This window comes from Triticum urartu, chromosome 7A, assembly GCF_056163025.1.
Source record: "Triticum urartu cultivar PI428250 chromosome 7A, HENAU_Tu73, whole genome shotgun sequence".
Taxonomy (NCBI): Eukaryota; Viridiplantae; Streptophyta; class Magnoliopsida; order Poales; family Poaceae; genus Triticum; species Triticum urartu.
Window position 1 is genome coordinate 368,488,741 of NC_141879.1, and position 22,520 is coordinate 368,511,260.

General features: G+C 45.9%; 1 protein-coding gene across 1 annotated transcript; it reads left to right on the top strand.

Annotated features, from left to right (window-relative positions):
* Positions 1–375: 375 nt before the first annotated feature.
* LOC125524682 (ABC transporter F family member 1) lies at positions 376–3,634 on the top strand. The gene is made up of 5 exons (XM_048689717.2): positions 376–743; positions 1,247–1,320; positions 1,408–1,618; positions 1,711–1,945; positions 2,414–3,634. The coding sequence occupies exons 1-5, from the start codon at positions 537–539 to the stop codon at positions 3,463–3,465; spliced, it is 1,779 nt and encodes a 592-aa protein (XP_048545674.1). The 5' UTR covers positions 376–536; the 3' UTR covers positions 3,466–3,634.
* The last annotated feature ends 18,886 nt before the right edge of the window (positions 3,635–22,520 follow it).

Genomic DNA, 22,520 nt, shown 5'->3' on the forward strand with positions numbered 1-22,520 from the left:
AGGCCAAGTCCTCATCTATCAACGCCCAAATGTATCTGAAGACCGTGCACTCCAGAAGGGAGTGACGCCAGGAGTCGGGAGCTCCACAAAGGCTACAAGAGCTAGTCGTTGACATATGATGATGAGCCCTCGCATCCTCGGTCGACGTATGACGATGACAAGTACCAGGAGGAACGGGAGCGATTTTAGATTAGGTATATATATATATATTGAGAGAAAGATTAGGTATATATATAATACTCTAGGCTATCCCGCCCGCGGAAATGGAAGAGAAGCCCAGATAACAGCCCAGCATGCTCCACGGCCCGGTCCGAGTAAGTTGACCAGCCCAACAGTAGTGAGCGGAGGAGGAGGCAATACAAGTAGCACTTGTCTTCTCCACCCCCAACTCCTCTCTCCACACCACAAGCCGCCGCCACCGCCCGCTGGGAGGGGAATAGAAATCGTGTGTATCGTAGGGTTGCGCAAATCGCCGTCTCCAGCAACCAATCCCCAACCCTCGAGCTATCTAACTATCCCGATCCCGATCTCCTACCATGGTGTCCGATGCCAGCAAGAAGAAAGCCGCGCAGAAGAAGGCCGCCGCCGCCGCAAAGAGGGGAGCCAAGTCCAGCGCCGCTGCCTCGTCCTCGTCGGCGTCGTCAGCGGCCGATAAGGCCGCCAATGGCATAGCGGCCCTTAACTTATCCGATCGGACATGTACCGGGGTCCTGGCTTCGCATCCGCTCTCCCGTGATATCCACGTACGTTGAGATCCGATCCCCTTTTCCTTCTTGTTGCTATTCATCCATCGTTGCAAACCTTTTTTTTCTTCTCTCGCCGCACGGATTAGTTCCACCCCCAGTGATAGAACACAAGAGTATGTACATCCTCGTCGTTCATCGCCAGATATAATATACTACCTATATTGAGCGAAAAACAGATTGCTAGATCCATGTTAAATCACTTGTGATTTCTTGGCTCTTTATATATGACCCATTCATCTCTTCTCGACGAGGAACAGTGTGGTCGTATTAGCACTTTCCTGATCCGTTGTATCCTGGAACCATTATCGTACCAATATTATGTATATGTAAACAAGAAATAATACTCGAGTTGATATGCCAAATATGCTGGGATGTGGGGCCATGCCTACATAGTTCTTGAATGCGAATATCTGATCTAGCATCATCTCCGTCCCTCCTTCATACTAGTTGATTACTTCAATACTTTGTTGATTTCCTAATATAGTATTTGTATGTTGCAGATTGAGTCCCTTTCATTAACATTTCATGGACATGACCTTATTGTGGATTCAGAATTGGAGCTTAACTACGGGAGGTATAGTTTATACATCCGTTTATTTTCATTTCATTACAACCATGTATCCTTCTGGAGCACTTAATTGATGGTTTTATTTAACCTCAGGCGGTATGGTTTGCTCGGCTTAAATGGTTGTGGGAAATCTACCCTTCTCACCGCAATAGGCTGCAGGGAACTCCCCATTCCTGAACACATGGACATACATCATCTTACTCGTGAGATTGAGGCTTCTGACATGTCTGCGCTGCAAGCTGTTATCTGTTGTGATGAAGAAAGAGTGAAGTTGGAAAAGGAAGCTGAAATTTTGGCTGCACAGGTTAGCTATTGAACTTCTATCTTTTTATTTGCCCATTGTCTGCATTTCATCCGGGTCTATATAATTGCTTACACTTGCTGCTGACTATTTAGGATGATGGTGGCGGTGAAGCTTTGGATCTTGTATATGAGCGGTTAGAAGCAATGGATGCATCAACTGCTGAAAAGCGTGCTGCTGAGATATTGTTTGGTCTAGGTTTTGACAAGCAAATGCAAGCAAAGCCAACACGTGATTTTTCTGGGGGTTGGCGTATGAGGATTGCATTGGCAAGGGCGCTGTTCATGAACCCGACCATCCTTTTGCTTGATGAGCCAACCAACCATCTTGGTGAGTATGAAACAAATGAAAACTGCACTTGAACATGTATTTTAAATTGAAATGATGTTTTTTTTTTCTGTATTGCCTGGACTACCGTTAACATTTTTCTTCGATATAAAATCTTTGGGTGTGTGTCTAGGGCACATCTAGATGTGTCCTAGTTATTGCACATCTAAGTGACTAAATCAAGCATAGAAAGAAAAAGAGAAGTAAAACGAAAATACCCATCTCCACGTAAGATCAATGACTTAGGACTTAGATTGCAATACTCATGGCACATCTAGATGTGCTTTAGCAAAACTGAATCTTTGGCTAATGTGACACACATCCTTCTACCTCACAAAGTTATATGGTACTACTATACATAATCTTGTTTCTCTTACATAAGAGGTTCTAGTGGACTTTCCTGCATAGCTCGGTGGTCAGTTGTGCTTACTTTTGAAAGCAACCTGATTTTCTTTTTACCTTTGTTTGCAGATCTCGAGGCTTGTGTCTGGCTGGAAGAGAAATTAAAGAATTTTGAGCGTATACTTGTTGTTATCTCGCATTCCCAAGATTTTCTAAATGGAGTGTGCACTAACATCATCCACATGCAGAACAAGACCCTCAAGTTATATACTGGAAATTATGACCAGTATGTTCAAACCCGCTCTGAGCTTGAAGAGAATCAAATGAAGCAGTACAAATGGGAACAGGAACAGATAGCTAATATGAAGGAGTACATTGCACGATTTGGTCATGGATCTGCGAAGCTTGCTCGTCAGGCTCAGAGCAAAGAGAAGACTCTTGCAAAGATGGAGCGTGGTGGTCTTGCTGAGAAGGTTGTCAATGACAGGATTCTTGTATTCCGCTTTACAGATGTTGGCAAACTCCCACCACCAGTGCTGCAGTTTGCTGATGTCACATTTGGTTACACTCCGGATAATCTCATCTACAAGAACCTTGACTTCGGTGTTGACCTTGACTCGAGAGTTGCACTGGTCGGTCCCAATGGGGCTGGTAAGAGCACACTTCTGAAGCTCATGACAGGTGACCTATCTCCGTTGGATGGCATGGTCAGACGCCACAACCACCTACGCATTGCACAATTCCATCAACATCTCACTGAGAAGCTGGACCTGGACATGCCGGCCCTGCAGTACATGATGAGGGAGTACCCTGGGAATGAAGAGGAGAAGATGAGAGCTGCAATTGGCAAGTTTGGCCTGTCAGGAAAGGCACAGGTGATGCCAATGAAAAACCTGTCTGATGGGCAGAAGGCCCGTGTCATTTTTGCTTGGCTAGCATTTAGGCAGCCACAGATGCTGTTGCTTGATGAGCCGACAAATCATCTTGACATTGAGACCATTGACTCACTTGCTGAGGCACTGAAGGAATGGGACGGGGGGTTGGTCCTGGTGAGCCATGACTTCAGGCTGATCAATCAGGTTGCTCAAGAGATCTGGGTCTGTGAGAACCAGGCGGTGACTAGGTGGGAAGGCGATATCATGGATTTCAAGCAACACTTGAAGAAAAGGGCTGGTCTCTAGATTTTCTGTCTTTTCATTCTCTCGGCTCTTTGGAGATCTAGACAACCCCAAAGTTTTGCCTGTATCAGAAAAGTTTCCATCATTTAGCGTGACAAGTATGAGTACTATTGTATCGCTTAAAACATATCTTCTCTACACTATTTTACCAGACGATCCGTGTTTATTTTCATATCTTTTAACATTGTTGATCCATGATGGTTTGTTTTGCTCTGCGGTTCTAGATTTGAAGATTACCATCTATACCAATATAAAAGGAACCAAAGGGGCATATCCAATTGATCTCTACCATCAAACTAAGTCAATCCAATGATCAAGACTGCTCCAATGGAGAGTCTTCAACGTGTTTAATGTGCAATTAATATCGTATTAAATATTGCACTAATCATAGAATTAACATATAAATAATAACGTACCTAATATCTGTGTGTAATTGATATATAGTCTAAATATTAACGTGCAACACATGCAATTAATATATTGCCTAAATTATTAACATGTGTTACACGTGCACATTTACTAGTTTTATTAAAATGATGAAATGTAGATATATTTCATTCAATTGTTATCTTTAAATTTGTATTTGTATAGTTCTACGTATGTTACACCCTTAATTGTATCTGTTCTACGAACTTGCATCTGGGTACTAGTATCTAATTTGGGACGACGGACTTTCGTGAATTAAGATCCTCGTATCAGAGGCTTCATTTATTTAAAATATAATACTTCATTTATTCAAAATATAATACTGTTTACAAAAGATTATCATTTGTAGTAGACATACACCTACAAAAAATTGTCGTTTGTAGTAGACATACGCCTTTATTGTTATATTGCTTTGCATAATCATATAGCTCACATAGTATTTATGGCTCAGCCACTGTTCATTATCTACCAAACATTTATATGCTCAGCCACCGTTCATCATCATTGTTAGAGACATTCATATAGTCATATGTTTCAGTTTTACCGAGTTGTAAGTAAATAGTAACATGATGATCATCATTAAATGTTGTCTCAGTGTGAAAATAAAAAAATAAACGTTGTCCTAGTGAAGAAATAAAAAATAAGCCTAATGAAAAAATGAGAAAAAAAAGAAAAAAAAGAAGGGGCAATGTTACTATCTTTTTCCACACTTATGCTTTAAAGTAATACCATATTTTTCATATAGAGAGTCTCTTATATTGTCACTTTCATATACTAGTGAGAATACTTCATTATATAACATTTGTTTGTTTTGATGACGGGCTTCCTCAAATGCTCGAGGTCTCATGAGCAAGTAAGTTGGATGCACACCCACTTAGTTTTTAGTTTCAGCCTTCATACACTTATAAGTCTTGGTGTATTCGTTGCATGACAATCCGCACTCCTCGCATTGACATCAATTGATGGGTGTGACGCTCCCGATTTGACCGTACACTAATCATACACGCAAATGTGTACAATCAAGATCAAGGATTCACAGGAAGATATCACAATACAACTCTAGACACAAATTAAAATAATACAAGCTTTATATTACAAGGCAGGGGCCTCGAGGGCTCGAATACATAAGCTTGAAAACACAGGAGTCAGCGGAAGCAACAATATCTGAGTACAAACATGAGTTAAACAAGTTTGCCTTAAGAAGGCTAGCACAAAAGCAACAATGATCGAAAAGGCAAGGCATCCTGCGTGGGAGCCTCCCAACTACTCCTAGCCGTCTGCGGTCTTCACGTAGTAGTAGGCATCCTCCGGGTAGTAGTAGTCATCAGTGGCGTCGTCTGGCTCCTGGGATCCGTCATCTGGTCACAACAATCGCGTATGGGGGAAAAGAAGTAGCAAAGCAACCGTGAGTACTCATCCAAAGTACTCGCAAGACTTACATCAGATCTAAACTAAGTATGCATCTGTATCAAAGGAATGGGTTGTATCTGTGGACTAAAGTGCAGAATGCCAGAAGGGAAGGGGAAAGCCTAGCCTATCGAAGACTAGCATCTTCTGGAAACCACCATCTTGCAGCAACAGGAGGGAGTAGAGTAGCATAAAGTAAAGTAGCAGTAATGTTATCAACCTCGGCCAGAGATCCTTTCTCAACTCCCTGCGAGAAAGCAATCCCAGAGCCATACTATCCAAGTGTCAACACATTCCAAATCTCATCACCATCCAGTTCTCATCACAAGTATCCAGTTCTAGTTGTATCGATCGGGATACAACTCCAAGTGTCCGCTACCGTAGGCAGACCATCGATAGATGTTTTCTTCCCTGCAGGGGTGCACCAACTTACCCACCACGCTCGATTAGTTCCGTCCGGATACACTTTCCTGGGTCATGCCCGGCCTCGGCCAAACAATATGCCGCAACCCGACCTAGGCTTAATAGAGAGGTCAACACGCCGGACTAAACCTATGCCCCCAGGGGTCATGGGCCACCTCCCCGGGAACTCCTGCATGTTGCGTACGCGGCCGGTGAGCAGACCTAGCTACCTCCTTCAACAAGGCAGGAGCTTACGCAGTCCAACCCGGCGCGCGCCGCTCAGTCGCTGATGTCTATTAAGCTTCGGCTGATGCATACGACGCAAAACGCCCATACTATGCCCACGTGATGGTTAGTGCTATGAGGCCAGAGGCCCCTCGGATCAAATATCCAAATCGTAGTGGATTAGGAGCACGCGGTAAAAAGCAGAGACTCAGAAAGATGTGACCCCGTTGCCCCATCTCGGGTACTTGCGGCAAGGGCTAAGAATGCCCGGTCACGCCTCGTAAGTATCTCGCGGGCACCTTCCAGGTCAACCTGACTCCACATCACTCGCTATTAAGCTCGCGTGGGTACCCCTCAGGACCGACCCGTCTTTAGTAACATGGTTCAGTGTAAAGTCATAGTAACCATAGTAATTGTGTGTCTAACACCAAGGGGAAAACCCGAGGAATCACCCCCAGTGAATTCCACTCGATGTTATCATCAAGATAAACGTAATAGGATTCACCCTCGAGGTTGACACTTGAGGGGTTGCACGACAAAGCCGTGACGGAAGTGGTTAAGGAGGAAATCACCCTCGATGACCTCGACCGTATAGCTACACTACAGAGATCTCATCAGGAGTGATGTAAGAGGTTCCACCCTCGGCACTCGATGGTAACTCTGCAGAGTCATATGAAGGAAATATGCCCTAGAGGCAATAATAGTTATTATTTATTTCCTTATATATCATGATAAAAGTTTATTATTCATGCTAGAATTGTATTAACCGGAAACATAATACATGTGTGAATACATAGACAAACAGAGTGTCACTAGTATGCCTCTACTAGACTAGCTTGTTAATCAAAGATGGTTATGTCTCCTAACCATGGACAAAGAGTTGTCATTTGATTAATAGGATCACATCATTAGATGAATGATCTGATTGACATGACCCATTCCATTAGCTTAGCACCCGATCGTTTAGTATGTTGCTATTGCTTTCTTCATGACTTATACATGTTCCTATGACTATGAGATTATGCAACTCCCGTTTGCCGGAGGAACACTTTGTGTGCTACCAAACGTCACAACGTAACTGGGTGATTATAAAGGTGCTCTACAGGTGTCTCCAAAGGTACATGTTGGGTTGGCGTATTTCGAGATTAGGATTTGTCACTCCGATTATCGGAGAGGTATCTCTGGGCCCTCTCGGTAATACACATCACATAAGCCTTGCAAGCATTGCAACTAATGAGTTAGTTGTGAGATGATGTATTACGGAACGAGTAAAGAGACTTGCCGGTAACGAGATTGAACTAGGTATGGGATACCGACGATCGAATCTCGGACAAGTAACATACCGATGACAAAGGGAACAACGTATGTTGTTATGCGGTCTGACCGAAAAAAGATCTTCGTAGAATATGTAGGAGCCAATATGAGCATCCAGGTTCCGCTATTGGTTATTGACCGGAGACGTGTCTCGGTCATGTCTACATTGTTCTCGAACCCGTAGGGTCCGCACGCTTAAGGTTTCGATGACAGTTATATTATGAGTTTATGAGTTTTGATGTACCGAAGTTAGTTCGGAGTCCCGGATGTGATCACGGACATGACGAAAAGTCTCGAAATGGTCGAGACATAAAGATTGATATATTGGACGGCTATATTCGGACACCGGAAGTGTTTCGGGGAAGTTTCAGATAAAACCGGAGCACCGGGGGGTTACCGGAACCCCCCGGGGGGTTAATGGGCCTCATGGGCCTAAAGTGGAGAAGAGGAGGGGCTGCCAGGGTAGGCCGCGCGCCCCCTCTCCCCCTAGTCCGAATTGGACAAGGAGGGAGGGGCGGCGCCCCCCCTTTTTCCTTCTCTCCTCCCCCCTCTCCTACTTGGAAAAGGAAAGGGAGGGGAGTCCTACTCCCGGTAGGAGTAGGACTCCTCCTGCGCGCCTCCTACTAGGGCCGGCCGCACCCCCCTTGGATCCTTTATATACGGAGGCAAGGGGCACCCCTAGACACACAAGTTGATCCACGTGATCGTATTCTTAGCCGTGTGCGGTGCCCCCTTCCGCCATAGTCCTCGATAATATTGTAGCGGTGCTTAGGCGAAGCCCTGCGACGGTAGTACATCAAGATCGTCACCACGCCGTCGTGCTGACGGAACTCTTCCTCGACACTTTGCTAGATCGGAGTCCGGGGATCGTCATCGAGCTGAACGTGTGCTAGAACTCGGAGGTGCCGTAGTTTCGGTGCTTGATCGGTCGGGCCGTGAAGACGTACGACTACATCAACCAAGTTAACGCTTCCGTTGTCGATCTACAAGGGTACGTAGATCATACTCTTCCCTCTCGTTGCTATGCATCACCATGATCTTGCGTGTGCGTAGGAATTTTTTTGAAATTACTACGTTCCCCTACAGTGGCATCCGAGCCTAGGTTTTATATGTTGATGTTATATGCACGAGTAGAACACAAGTGAGTTGTGGGCGATATAAGTCATACTGCTTACCAGCATGTCATTCTTTGGTTCGGCGGTATTGTTGGACGAAGCGGCCCGGACCGACATTACGCGTATGCTTACGCGAGACCGGTTCTCCCGACGTGCTTTGCACATAGGTGGCTTGCGGGTGACAATTTCTCCAACTTTAGTTGAACCGAGTGTGGCTACGCCCGGTCCTTGCGAAGGTTAAAACAGCACCAACTTGACAAACTATCGTTGTGGTTTTGATGCGTAGGTAAGATTGGTTCTTGCTTAAGCCCGTAGCAGCCACGTAAAACTTGCAACAACAAAGTAGAGGACGTCTAACTTGTTTTTGCAGGGCATGTTGTGATGTGATATGGTCAAGACATGATGCTAAATTTTATTATATGAGATGACCATGTTTTGTAACCGAGTTATCGGCAACCGGTAGGAGCCATATGGTTGTCGCTTTATTGTATGCAATGCAATCGCCCTGTAATGCTTTACTTTATCACTAAGCGGTAGCGATAGTCGTAGAAGCATAAGATTGGCGAGACGACAACGATGCTACGATGGAGATCAAGGTGTCGCGGTGACGATGGTGATCACGACGGTGCTTCAAGGATGGAGATCACAAGCACAAGATGATGGCCATATCATATCACTTATATTGATTGCATGTGATGTTTATCTTTTATGCATCTTATCTTGCTTTGATTGACGGTAGCATTATAAGATGATCTCTCACTAAATTTCAAGATAAAAGTGTTCTCCTTGAGTATGCACCATTGCCAAAGTTCGTCGTGCCCAGACACCACATGATGATCGGGTGTGATAAGCTCTACGTCCATCTACAACGGGTGCAAGCCAGTTTTGCACACGCAGAATACTCAGGTTAAACTTGACGAGCCTAGCATATGCAGATATGGCCTCGGAACACTGAGATCGAAAGATCGAGCGTTAATCATATAGTAGATATGATCAACATAGCGATGTTCACCATTGAAAACTACTCCATTTCACGTGATGATCGGTTATGGTTTAGTTGATTTGGATCACGTGATCACTTAGATGATTAGAGGGATGTCTATCTAAGTGGGAGTTCTTGAGTAATATGATTAATTGAACTTAAATTTATCATGAACTTAGTCCCTGATAGTATCTTGCTTGTTTATGTTAATTGTAGATAAATGGCCCATGCTGTTGTTCCGTTAAATTTTAATGCGTTCCTTGAGAAAGCAAAGTTGAAAGATGATGGTGGCAATTATACGGACTGGGTCCGTAACTTGAGGATTATCCTCATTGCTGCACAGAAGAATTACGTCCTAGAAGCACCGCTGGGTGCCAGGCCTGCTGCTGGAGCAACACCAGATGTTATGAACGTCTGGCAGAGCAAAGCTGATGACTACTCGATAGTTCAGTGTGCCATGCTTTACGGCTTAGAATCGGGACTTCAACGACGTTTTGAACGTCATGGAGCATATGAGATGTTCCAGGAGTTGAAGTTAATATTTCAAGCAAATGCCCGGATTGAGAGATATGAAGTCTCCAATAAGTTCTATAGCTGCAAGATGGAGGAGAACAGTTCTGTCAGTGAGCATATACTCAAAATGTCTGGGTATAATAATCACTTGATTCAGATGGGAGTTAATCTTCCAGATGATTGCGTCATTGACAGAATTCTCCAATCACTGCCACCAAGCTACAAGAGCTTTGTGATGAACTATAATATGCAAGGGATGAATAAGACTATTCCCGAGCTCTTCGCAATGCTGAAAGCTGCGGAGGTAGAAATGAAGAAGGAGCATCAAGTGTTGATGGTCAACAAGACCACTAGTTTCAAGAAAAAGGGCAAAGGGAAGAAGAAGGGGAACTTCAAGAAGAAAAGCAAGCAAGTTGCTGATCAGGAGAAGAAACCCAAGTCTGGACCTAAGCCTGAAACTGAGTGCTTCTACTGCAAGTAGACTGGTCACTGGAAGCGGAATTGCCCCAAGTATTTGGTGGATAAGAAGGATGGCAAGGTGAACAAAGGTATATGTGATATACATGTTATTGATGTGTACCTTACTAGAGCTCGCAGTAGCACCTGGGTATTTGATACTGGTTCTGTTGCTAATATTTTCAACTCGAAACAGGGACTACGGATTAAGCGAACACTGGCAAAGGACGAGGTGACGATGCGCGTGGGAAATGGTTCTAAAGTCGATGTGATCGCGGTCGGCACGCTACCTCTACATCTACCTTCGGGATTAGTATTAGACCTAAATAATTGTTATTTGGTGCCAGCGTTGAGCATGAACATTATATCTGGATCTTGTTTAATGCGAGACGGTTATTCATTTAAATCAGAGAATAATGGTTGTTCTATTTATACGAGTAATATCTTTTATGGTCATGCACCTTTGAAGAGTGGTCTATTTTTGATGAATCTCGATAGTAGTAACACACATATTCATAATGTTGAAGCCAAAAGATGCAGAGTTGATAATGATAGTGCAACTTATTTGTGGCACTGCCATTTAGGTCATATCGGTGTAAAGCGCATGAAGAAACTCCATACCGATGGACTTTTGGAACCTCTTGATTATGAATCACTTGGTACTTGCGAACCGTGCCTTATGGGCAAGATGACTAAAACACCGTTCTCCGGTACAATGGAGAGAGCAACAGATTTGTTGGAAATCATACATACAGATGTATGTGGTCCGATGAATGTTGAGGCTCGTGGCGGATATCGTTATTTTCTCACCTTCACAGATGATTTAAGCAGATATGGATATATCTACTTAATGAAGCATAAGTCTGAAACATTTGAAAAGTTCAAAGAATTTCAGAGTGAAGTTGAAAATCACCATAACAAGAAAATAAAGTTTCTGCGATCTGATCGTGGAGGATAATATTTGAGTTACGAGTTTGGTCTACATCTGAAACAATGCGGAATAGTTTCGCAACTCATGCCACCCGGAACACCTCAGCGTAATGGTGTGTCCGAACGTCATAATCGTACTTTACTTGATATGGTGCGATCTATGATGTCTCTTACAAATTTCCCGCTATCATTTTGGGGTTATGCTTTAGAGACGGCCGCATTCACGTTAAATAGGGCACCATCAAAATCCGTTGAGACGACACCTTATGAACTATGGTTTGGCAAGAAACCAAAGTTGTTGTTTCTTAAAGTTTGGGGCTGCGATGCTTATGTGAAAAAGCTTCAACCTGATAAGCTCGAACCCAAATCGGAGAAATGTGTCTTCATAGGATACCCAAAGGAGACTGTTGGGTACACCTTCTATCACAGATCCGAAGGCAAGACATTCGTTGCTAAAAATGGATCCTTTCTAGAGAAGGAGTTTCTCTCGAAAGAAGTGAGTAGGAGGAAAGTAGAACTTGACGAGGTAACTGTACCTGCTCCCTTATTGGAAAGTAGTACATCACAGAAACCTGTTTCTGCGACACCTACACCAATTAGTGAGGAAGCTAATGATAATGATCATGAAACTTCAGAACAAGATACTACTGAACCCCGTAGATCAACCAGAGTAAGATCCGCCCCAGAGTGGTACGGAAATCCTGTTCTGGAAGTCATGCTACTAGATCATGATGAACCTACGAACTATGAAGAAGCGATGGTGAGCCCAGATTCCGAAAAATGGCTTGAAGCCATGAAATCTGAGATGGGATCCATGTATGAGAACAAAGTATGGACTTTGGTTGACTTGCCCGATGATCGGCAAGCAATTGAGAATAAATGGATCTTCAAGAAGAAGACTGACGCTGACGGTAATATTACTGTCTACAAAGCTCGACTTGTCGCAAAAGGTTTTCGACAAGTTCAAGGGGTTGACTACGATGAGACCTTCTCACCTGTAGCGATGCTTAAGTCTGTCCGAATCATGTTAGCAATTGCCGCATTTTATGATTATGAAATTTGGCAGATGGATGTCAAAACTGCATTCCTGAATGGATTTCTGGAAGAAGAGTTGTATATGATGCAACCGGAAGGTTTTGTCGATCCAAAGGGAGCTAACAAAGTGTGCAAGCTCCAGCGATCCATTTATGGACTGGTGCAAGCCTCTCGGAGTTGGAATAAATGCTTTGATAGTGTGATCAAAGCATTTGGTTTTATACAGACCTTTGGAGAAGCCTGTATTTACAAGAAAGTGAGTGGGAGCTCTGTAGCATTTTTGATATTATATGTAGATGACATATTACTAATCGGAAATGATATAGAATTTCTGGATAGCATAAAGGGATACTTGAATAAGAGTTTTTCAATGAAAGACCTCGGTGAAGCTTCTTACATATTAGGCATAAAGATCTATAGAGATAGATCAAGATGCTTAATTGGACTTTCACAAAGCACATACCTTGACAAGATTTTGAAGAAGTTCAAAATGGATCAAGCAAAGAAAGGGTTCTTGTCTGTGTTACAAGGTGTGAAGTTGAGTCAGACTCAATGCCCGACCACTGCAGAAGATAGAGAGAAAATGAAAGATGTTCCCTATGCGTCAGCCATAGGCTCTATCATGTATGCAATGCTGTGTACCAGACCTGATGTGTGCCTTGCTATAAGTCTAGCAGGGAGGTACCAAAGTAATCCAGGAGTGGATCACTGGACAGCGGTCAAGAACATCCTGAAATACCTGAAAAGGACTAAGGATATGTTTCTCGTATATGGAGGTGACAAAGAGCTCATCGTAAACGGTTACGTTGATGCAAGCTTTGACACTGATCCGGACGATTCTAAATCGCAAACTGGATACGTGTTTACATTAAACGGTGGAGCTGTCAGTTGGTGCAGTTCTAAACAGAGCGTCGTGGCGGGATCTATGTGTGAAGCGGAATACATAGCTGCTTCGGAAGCAGCGAATGAAGGAGTCTGGATGAAGGAGTTCATATCCGATCTAGGTGTCATACCTAGTGCATCGGGTCCAATGAAAATCTTTTGTGACAATACTGGTGCAATTGCCTTGGCAAAGGAATCCAGATTTCACAAGAGAACCAAGCACATCAAGAGACGCTTCAATTCCATCCGGGATCTAGTCCAGGGGGGAGACATAGAGATTTGCAAGATACATACGGATCTGAATGTAGCAGATCCATTGACTAAGCCTCTTCCACGAGCAAAACATGATCAGCACCAAGGCTCCATGGGTGTTAGAATCATTACTGTGTAATCTAGATTATTGACTCTAGTGCAAGTGGGAGATTGAAGGAAATATGCCCTAGAGGCAATAATAAAGTTATTATTTATTTCCTTATATATCATGATAAAAGTTTATTATTCATGCTAGAATTGTATTAACCGGAAACATAATACATGTGTGAATACATAGACAAACAGAGTGTCACTAGTATGCCTCTACTTGACTAGCTCGTTAATCAAAGATGGTTATGTTTCCTAACCATGGACAAAGAGTTGTTATTTGATTAACGGGATCACATCATTAGGTGAATGATCTGATTGACATGACCCATTCCATTAGCTTAGCACCCGATCGTTTAGTATGTTGCTATTGCTTTCTTCATGACTTATACATGTTCCTATGACTATGAGATTATGCAACTCCCGTTTGCCGGAGGAACACTTTGTGTGCTACCAAACATCACAACGTAACTGGGTGATTATAAAGGTGCTCTACAGGTGTCTCCAAAGGTACATGTTGGGTTGGCGTATTTCGAGATTAGGATTTGTCACTCCGATTGTTGGAGAGGTATCTCTGGGCCCTCTCGGTAATACACATCACATAAGCCTTGCAAGCATTGCAACTAATGAGTTAGTTGTGAGATGATGTATTACGGAACGAGTAAAGAGACTTGCCGGTAACGAGATTGAACTAGGTATGGGATACCGACGATCGAATCTCGGACAAGTAACATACCGATGACAAAGGGAACAACGTATGTTGTTATGCGGTCTGACCGAAAAAAAGATCTTCGTAGAATATGTAGGAGCCAATATGAGCATCCAGGTTCCGCTATTGGTTATTGACCGGAGACGTGTCTCGGTCATGTCTACATTGTTCTCGAACCTGTAGGGTCCGCACGCTTAAGGTTTCGATGACAGTTATATTATGAGTTTATTAGTTTTGATGTACCGAAGTTAGTTCGGAGTCCCGGATGTGATCACGGACATGACGAGAAGTCTCGAAATGGCCGAGACATAAAGATTGATATATTGGACGGCTATATTCGGACACGGAAGTGTTCCGGGGAAGTTTCGGATAAAACCGGAGCACCGGGGGGTTACCGGAACCCCCCGGGGGGTTAATGGGCCTCATGGGCCTAAAGTGGAGAAGAGGAGGGGCTGCCAGGGCAGGCCGCATGCCCCCTCTCCCCTAGTCCGAATTGGACAAGGAGGGAGGGGCGGCGCCCCCCCTTTTTCCTTCTCTCCTTCCCCCTCTCCTACTTGGACAAGGAAAGGGAGGGGAGTCCTACTCCCGGTAGGAGTAGGACTCCTCCTGCGCGCCTCCTACTAGGGCCGGCCGCACCCCCCCTTGGATCCTTTATATACGGAGGCAAGGGGCACCCCTAGACACACAAGTTGATCCACGTGATCATATTCTTAGCCGTGTGCGGTGCCCCCTTCCACCATAGTCCTCGATAATATTGTAGCGGTGCTTAGGCGAAGCCCTGCGACGGTAGTACATCAAGATCGTCACCACGCCGTCGTGCTGACGGAACTCTTCCCTGACACTTTGCCGGATCGGAGTCCGGGGATCGTCATCGAGCTGAACGTGTGCTAGAACTCGGAGGTGCCGTAGTTTCGGTGCTTGATCGGTCGGGACGTGAAGACGTACGACTACATCAACCAAGTTAACGCTTCCGTTGTCGATCTACAAGGGTACGTAGATCATACTCTCCCCTCTCGTTGCTATGCATCACCATGATCTTGCGTGTGCGTAGGAATTTTTTTGAAATTACTACGTTCCCCTACATCATACAACTAGGGGGTGATGTGCGGTGTCGGGGCCTGGACGTCGATCACGTTGATCGAGTCATCGAACATAAAGCGGGGGCAACTGGGACAAGGTGGGGGTCACTGATGGATCACTAACCAACCTATACTAAGCAGTTTAGGATAAGCAGGTAAGGTAACAATAAGCAGGTAACAAAAACAGGCTATGCATCAGAGTAGGATCATACAGAAAGCAGTAGCAGTTCTAATGCAAGCATGAGAGGGAAAGAAATGGGCGATATCGGAATGCTCAAGGGGGGGTTTGCTTGCCTGGTTGCTCTGGCAAGAGAGAGGGGTCGTCAACACCGTAGTCGTATTGAGTAGCAGTGGCGTCGGTCTCGTAGTCTATCAGAGAGAATAGGGGGAAGAAACAATAAATATTAAGCAAACAGATGCATAGCGATGCATGACATGACAAGTAGCGGTGCTAGGGGGGCCCTAACGCGGTATGAGGTGGTACCGGTGAAGGGGGAAACAGTAAATATGGGGCAACCAAGCATCACAAAATATAACAAGGCAAAACGCGGTGCCAGGGATGACCTAATGCAATACTAGGCGATACTGGTGAAGGGGGGGAAACATCCGGGAAAGTTTTCCCGGAGTTAGGCATTTTCGGACAGATGAAACGGAGGGGGACGGTCGCAGGTTTGCTATGCTAGGGATGTGTGGCGGACGAACGTGTTGCGTATCCGGGTTCGTCTCGTCGTTCTAAGCAACTTTCATGTACAAAGTTTTTTCATCCGAGCTATGGTTTATTTTATATTGATTTTTAAAAGATTTAAATCATTTTTAGGATTTATTTAATTATTTAAAACAACATTATCCAGAATAGTGTTTGCTGACGTCATCATGACATCAGCATGACGTCAAAAGTCAACATGGGTGTTGACTGGTCAAACTGACGTGTGGGTCCCACCTGTCAGTGACACATTTTAATTAAACACATTAATTAACCTAATCAAGATTAATTAGGGTGGGCCCCACTGTCATTGACTACCTAATTAACTAATTAACTAATCAGGTTAATTAGTTAACTAATGTGTAATTAGTTTAATTAGTTGTTTAATTTAATTAATCAAAATTAATTAAGTTAATTAAGTGAATTAATTATTTTTATTTTTTAAACGTTCTGGGCTGGGACCCGTTTGTCATAGGGCCAAAGGCCATAGCGGGTCAGGCGTCGGGTACAGTTCGAATGCGCGCTAGCCCACGGGGGCGCACCCGACTAGGCAACATGGGGCGGCTGGCGGGCACGGGCGCCAGCGCGCCGGTGTTGAGCTCCGGCGGCTGCGACCGGCCGGAGCATGGGGAGGGTCGCGGCTGCCGACACGCAGCAGGGCGGCCAGAGGCGGACGACGGGCGCGTGAGGCCGCGGTGAGAGGGGCGGAGGCTTCTCGACGCGACACAAAGCAAGCGGGGAGGAGCAGCGTGGCGGGCGCGGCGAGCGTGCGGCAGAGGCGACTTCCGCGCAGGTCGCGATGCAGCGGACGCGCAGGAAGCGGGGCGGAGGCGAGCGACGGGTCCGGCGAGCTGCAGTAGCGCCGGCGAGGCGGGGCAGCGAGGGTCGCGGGCGTAGGTGAGCGGCGGAGGAAAGCAGCAGGCGGGGCGGAGCAGGGGAAAGGTCGGGCGCGGTCAGGGGCGGCTGTGCACGCCGCGGACGAGGCGCTCGTGGGGTGCGTCGGGCGCGGGACGGCGCGGTGGCCGGAACGGGCGACGCGGATGGGGAGAGAGGGAGGTGCTCACGGGCGGTGTAGGGGAGTGGCAGCGGGCTCGAGGAGGACAGGGATGACGGCGAGGTTGAGTGTCACATCCGTAGTTCTAGTATGCTCTGAGCTAACTAGTCATGTGTTGCATCATGTTTAAATTCTTTTGAAGTTGAAATGGGGATTGTTGAAACCCCAACACCAAATGAATTCAACTAGGTTCAATAAAAACATTTTCAATGAACCCAAATGCCTTTTAGAAAAGTCCATGATTTTTGTTAAAGGTGAAAACCTCTGCCAAAAATGATGCACATATTTGTAGGCCATTCTGGATTTTTGAATTAAATCTTATTGTATTTGACTTTGGGCATTTAAATTCTATAAATAATTTAAATGTTCAAATAATGTTGGAACTATTTTTGGGACACTGAAATTTTTTCAGCAAGTGTCGAGGAATATTTTCAGGATTCATAGAAGTGATTTGGTGTTGCTACTAAATCAAAAACAAATTTGCAAATTAGAAAACAAAAATAAAAGAGAGAGAGACTCACCTGGGCACTTACCTGGCGCTCTAGCCCACCTAGCGGCCCATCTGAGCTGGCCGGCCCAGCCCACCTCCTCCACTCTGTCGTCTTCCTCCCCCTCGCCCCGAAGCAGCTCGGTGGCGAGCGCCGACGCCGCCCTGGCCACCTCCTGCTTGCCACCGAGGCGCCCCCAACGCGTCTGGAGACGCCCCGCAGCCCCCTCTGTCTCTCCCCTCGCTCTCTGCTCTCTGTCAACCTCTTTCCCCTCCTCTGCTTCCTCTTCTGAGCGCGCCCGAGAGTGCCGCCGTGGACCACCGCAGCCACCGCCTCCCGCTCGCCTCTCCGACTAGTCCACGAGCACCGACGTCTACCCCTAAGCCGTCCCCGCCGGTCCATGCGACCGGAAGGCCTCGGAGCGCCGCCCCCGACCTCTTCTTCATCGTCGGCCGTCGCGGATCCCCATCGTCGACTCGCCGCCATCCGAGCTGCCCCGAGCACGCTGGCCATCCCTACGGCACCGCAGTGAGCCCTTGAGCATTTTCCCCCTCTCCCCATGGTCGATTTCTCGCTGCAATGCCGATGACCGTGTGTCCCGTATGCCGCCGCCACATGAGCTCATCGCCGACGAGGCTCCGGTGACCAAATGGTCCCGTGCGTGCCTCCGTTGGGTTCGTGAGCTCTTGTAGAACATGTAGGTGCAAACCGGTGGTCCTCCCGCGCACCGTGTTGTCGATTCCGTCGACACCCGAGCTCCGGCCACCGCCCAGCTCGCCACTGCCACCGCTACAGACCACCTCGCACCCTCTCACTGCCACCGCTGGATGCGCACGAGCCCCAGCTCGCCGTAGGACCCAACCGCGTCACAAGCGGTGCCCTGTAGCGTGAACCCGACGTGTCTCCGCCGCGGTTTGTGTCACCGGCGGCTAAACGCCGGAGGGCTGACGTGGCTACATCATTAGCTGCCTAAGCACACCACTAACCACCCTCAGGCCCACTGACAGCCAGGCCCCGCTGCCAAATTAACCACGGTTTGGTTTCTGTTTAGCTCTAATTAAACACAGTGGCCCCACGCGTCAGCTTTGACCATGCTGACGTGGCTGTTGACCTGGGCCCACAAGTCAGCCTCTGTTCCTGCCCTGTTACACTGACGTGCGGGCCCCACTGGTAAGGTTTGACCTAGACCAGCCCCTGTTGACTTGCTGACATCGTCATGACGTGGTGCTGATGCAGTATTGCTTTCTGGGATTTTAATAAATCAGAAATGATTTATTATTTTCAGAAAATATCCAAAACTTCTAAAATTCATAGAAAATCAACCGTAGCTCCAAATCAAATAAATTATATATGAAAAATGATCAGAAAAATTCAATCTATCCACCTGTACTAGTTTCATGCATGACAAACCAACCTAAACCTGCTGTATAGATGAAAACACATAAAGGGCATTTAAAATGCTTAAGTTTGGAGTTGCATTTGAATCCTTGATTCAAATGAGCTCCACTGAACTTGTTGTTGTTTGCATTAGCACAAACAACATCACATATACATGCCATGTTCATGCATCATATTGGGCATTGCATTGATTGTGTTTATTCTCTGTTTGCCGGTGTTGTTTCCCTCTCAGTAGACGAGGTTCCGACGATGAGTTCGATGACACCGGTGAAGAGCTATACTATCTTCAGAAGTGCCAGGCAAGCAAACCCCCCTTGTTCATTCCGATATAATCCCAATCTCTCGCTCCTGCTCTATTTTACTGCATTAGGACAACAACGTTTCAACCGTTACATGTTGCGGTAGCTGAACCCCTTTCCTCTGCATGACCTGTCATTGCCACAGTAAATAGATGAAACCCACTAGCATGAGTAGGAGTTGTTTGAGCCCTGATGTGCCTACTCATTCATGCTTGTTGTCATGCCTGCTACTGCTTAGAGTTGAGTCAGGTCTGGTTCATCGAGAATGAATTGAAACATGGTGAACATGTCCTACTGTTGAGAGCTAAGTGTGTGAACACGTTTTGGTAAAGGTAGCGGTGAGAGGCCATGTAGGAGTACATGGTGGGTTGTCTCATTGCATTCGTCCTCAGGAACTGAGTTCTGTATTTGCGATCCATGAATAGTTACTACCACACATTGGGCTCCAGGCGCTCCAAGCTCTCTCGACTTATTAATCAACCTGATCTCTGTCCAGGAGTTGCAACTAGTTTCTGGTGTTTGTAGGTAGTGTTAGTAGTCTACCAAGTGGTACCCGATACATGTGGGCTTGGGACAGACTAGGCACCGTGGCACGGTGTACCAAGCGTAGATCCACCCGTCGAGGTGGGCTTGGGAACCCTGCACACATCGTTTGGGACCGTGAGCGACACCCCGGCCGGATCTCCTTGCGGATGGAACCCGAATAGGCGATAAACCTGGACTAGAGACTTGTTGGTTAGTCAGGTCGTGGCCGACTCCCTCGCCCGGCTTCCGCTTGAAGGTTGCCGAGGTACATGACATGTACAGGGCGATAAGTGGCGAGAGCGTGTGTGAAGAAGTACACCCCTGCAGGGTTTTCATTATCTATTCGAATAGCCGGATTCCTCGGATATGGAAACTTGGACCCCTTGCATAGTTCATAGACAAGTGAAAGTGGATACTCTAAAATGCGCAAGATAAGTGTGAGTGCTATGGATGGCGTTCTTGCAGGAAGACGGGAGCGGATCCATAGTGGTGTATTGGTATGGTGAATTTGTGGACTCATGTGCGCCACCTCAAAAGAGTTACTTGCAGTCGTAGTTCAGGTTAGCCACCGAGTCAAAGCTCGCTTGCTGCAGTTAACTCCACCACCCCTTTGTTGATACCGATGCATATGTAGATAGTTCTGATGTAAGTCTTGCTGGGTACATTTGTACTCACGTTTGCTTAATTTATGTTTTGCAGAGAGAGTTCAGTCTCACTAGTAGTATCACGTGGACTTCGAAGTTAGCTTGTTACCTCAGCTACGATCTTTTGCCTTGGGAGGGTCTTGTAGATAGTCAGGCTCCTCAACCTTCTTCATTTTTAGTTGTCTGTACTCAGAAAAGTTGAGCTTCTGCATGTGCTTTGACTTGTATGCTCTGAATGTTGGGTCATGAGACCCATGTTTGTAATGTCTCGCTCATCGGAGCCTAATGAATAAATCCTTGAGTCGTAGAGTTATGTTGTGATGCCATGTTGTATTTACACATATCGAGCATATTGTGTGTATGATTGAAATGCTTGGTATGTGTGGGATCCGACAATCTAGTTGTTTATCCTTGGTAGCCTCTCTTATGGGGAAATGTAGTTTTGTGCTTCCATGAGCCATAGTAGTCCGCTACAGCCCGGTTCACCGGAGTCCTGCTAGCCCAGCACTACTGCTCCGGAACACTTGACTGGCCAGCATGTGATTCACTTCATTCCTGTGTCTGTCCCTTCGAGGAAATGTCACGTGGTGACATCTGGAGTCCTGCCTAGCCTGCTACAGCCCGGGTTCCCGGAGTCCTGTTAGCCCAGTGCTACAGCCCGGATTCACACGCTGCTGACCGACATGCTCGATGTGATTCATGTATGCCTGTCCCCATAGGTTAGTGCCGCTTTGGGTTCACGACTAGCCATGTCGGCCTGGGTTCTCTGTCATATGGATGCTAGCGACACTATCATATACGTGAGCCAAAAGGCGCAAATGGTCCCGGGCCATGGTAAGGCGAGACCCGTGGGAATACCGTGCGTGAGGCTGCAAAGTGATATGATGTGTTACCGGCTAGATCGATGTGACTTGGAATCGGGGCTCTGACAGCTTTGGTATCAGAGTCTGACTGCCTGTAGGATTACCAAGCCAAACCAGTCAAAGTTGTGTTTAGAAATGCTTTAGTTATGTAAGGGAATTGATTGTGGAAGGGAACGTAAGGCTCTTTTTACTCCTTTACCTTGTGCCCTTCTGATCTGAGTCAACCTCTTCTTTTCTACGGGGATTAAGAACTAGGCTTCTCTTTTATCTCTCAGGATGACGTGTTACTAAACCGTAGTTGCCTAGGATTGTTGAGTTCAAGCCTCAGTTCAGTTCCTACTACTTCCATATGTTCATAGCTGGCCTTGGAAACTTGATATTGCGATGTTAAGTGGTTATGCCACCATTTTGCAGGATGTCTCAAATCTTTTCGAGAATTTACAGCCGTTATGCTGCCCGAGTCATTCCAGGTTTCTAAATAATCTGATGCATTTGCAAATCCTTCCTCCATTCCCGATGTCCTTTTGGTCAGAATAAGCACACTAGCCAGTGAGTTGTGGTACTTTGTTGCCTTGAAATATATGTTGGAGCTATTATTATGACCCTAGGTGTCTTAGAGAGTCACCTAGTAATCTAGCAATGCTTTGTATTCCCGGTGTGATGATTCTGGCCATTGTTCTCGAAAGCATCCCGTGATGCCATTTAGTAGTAGGTATTCTACTCTTGGGTTCCTGACCCAAGATTCACTCCACTTACCTTCTGTTGATAGTGTTTGCTAGTTCCTTTAGAATATTAGTAACCTTTGCGATAGTCCTCGAGGTCCGTGGTATTTTCTTCTTCCAAGTACCATGAACTGCTTATGGCAGAAGTTCTTTTGAACCAAAAGATCACAGTAAGAGTGCTCTTGATGAGTTCTTCATTCTACATTGTGAATCTGCCAGTTCTACCTTTCTACATGGGTTATCTGGAAGAAATGTTGAGCTTTGCTCGACATACTAATCTATGCATCCACAACTCAGAAAGATATATGTTCCTTGAGTTGTCCCTCCTTAGTTGTTTCTGACCTTCGTCTATCAATTGATAGTCGAGGGTATATCATTGCATTCGTTCATCAAAGTCTATTATTCTTGTGGTCCGTCAAGCCATTCTACTCCAGAATGACTAGGAGAAAACAAACTCCAGAACCTCATCCATATCTAGGATTGGGTCAAAGCAATTGTATTTCGCAGATCAAAATATCAATCCAGCT

Excerpts from the sequence above, each read along its gene's own strand:
- LOC125524682 (XM_048689717.2), top strand. The coding sequence starts at position 537 with ATGGTGTCCGATGCCAGCAAGAAGAAAGCCGCGCAGAAGAAGGCCGCC. Across the intron at positions 1,321-1,407 it reads TTGGAGCTTAACTACGGGAG|GCGGTATGGTTTGCTCGGCT; the intron begins GTATAGTTTATA and ends ATTTAACCTCAG. Across the intron at positions 1,946-2,413 it reads TGAGCCAACCAACCATCTTG|ATCTCGAGGCTTGTGTCTGG; the intron begins GTGAGTATGAAA and ends CTTTGTTTGCAG.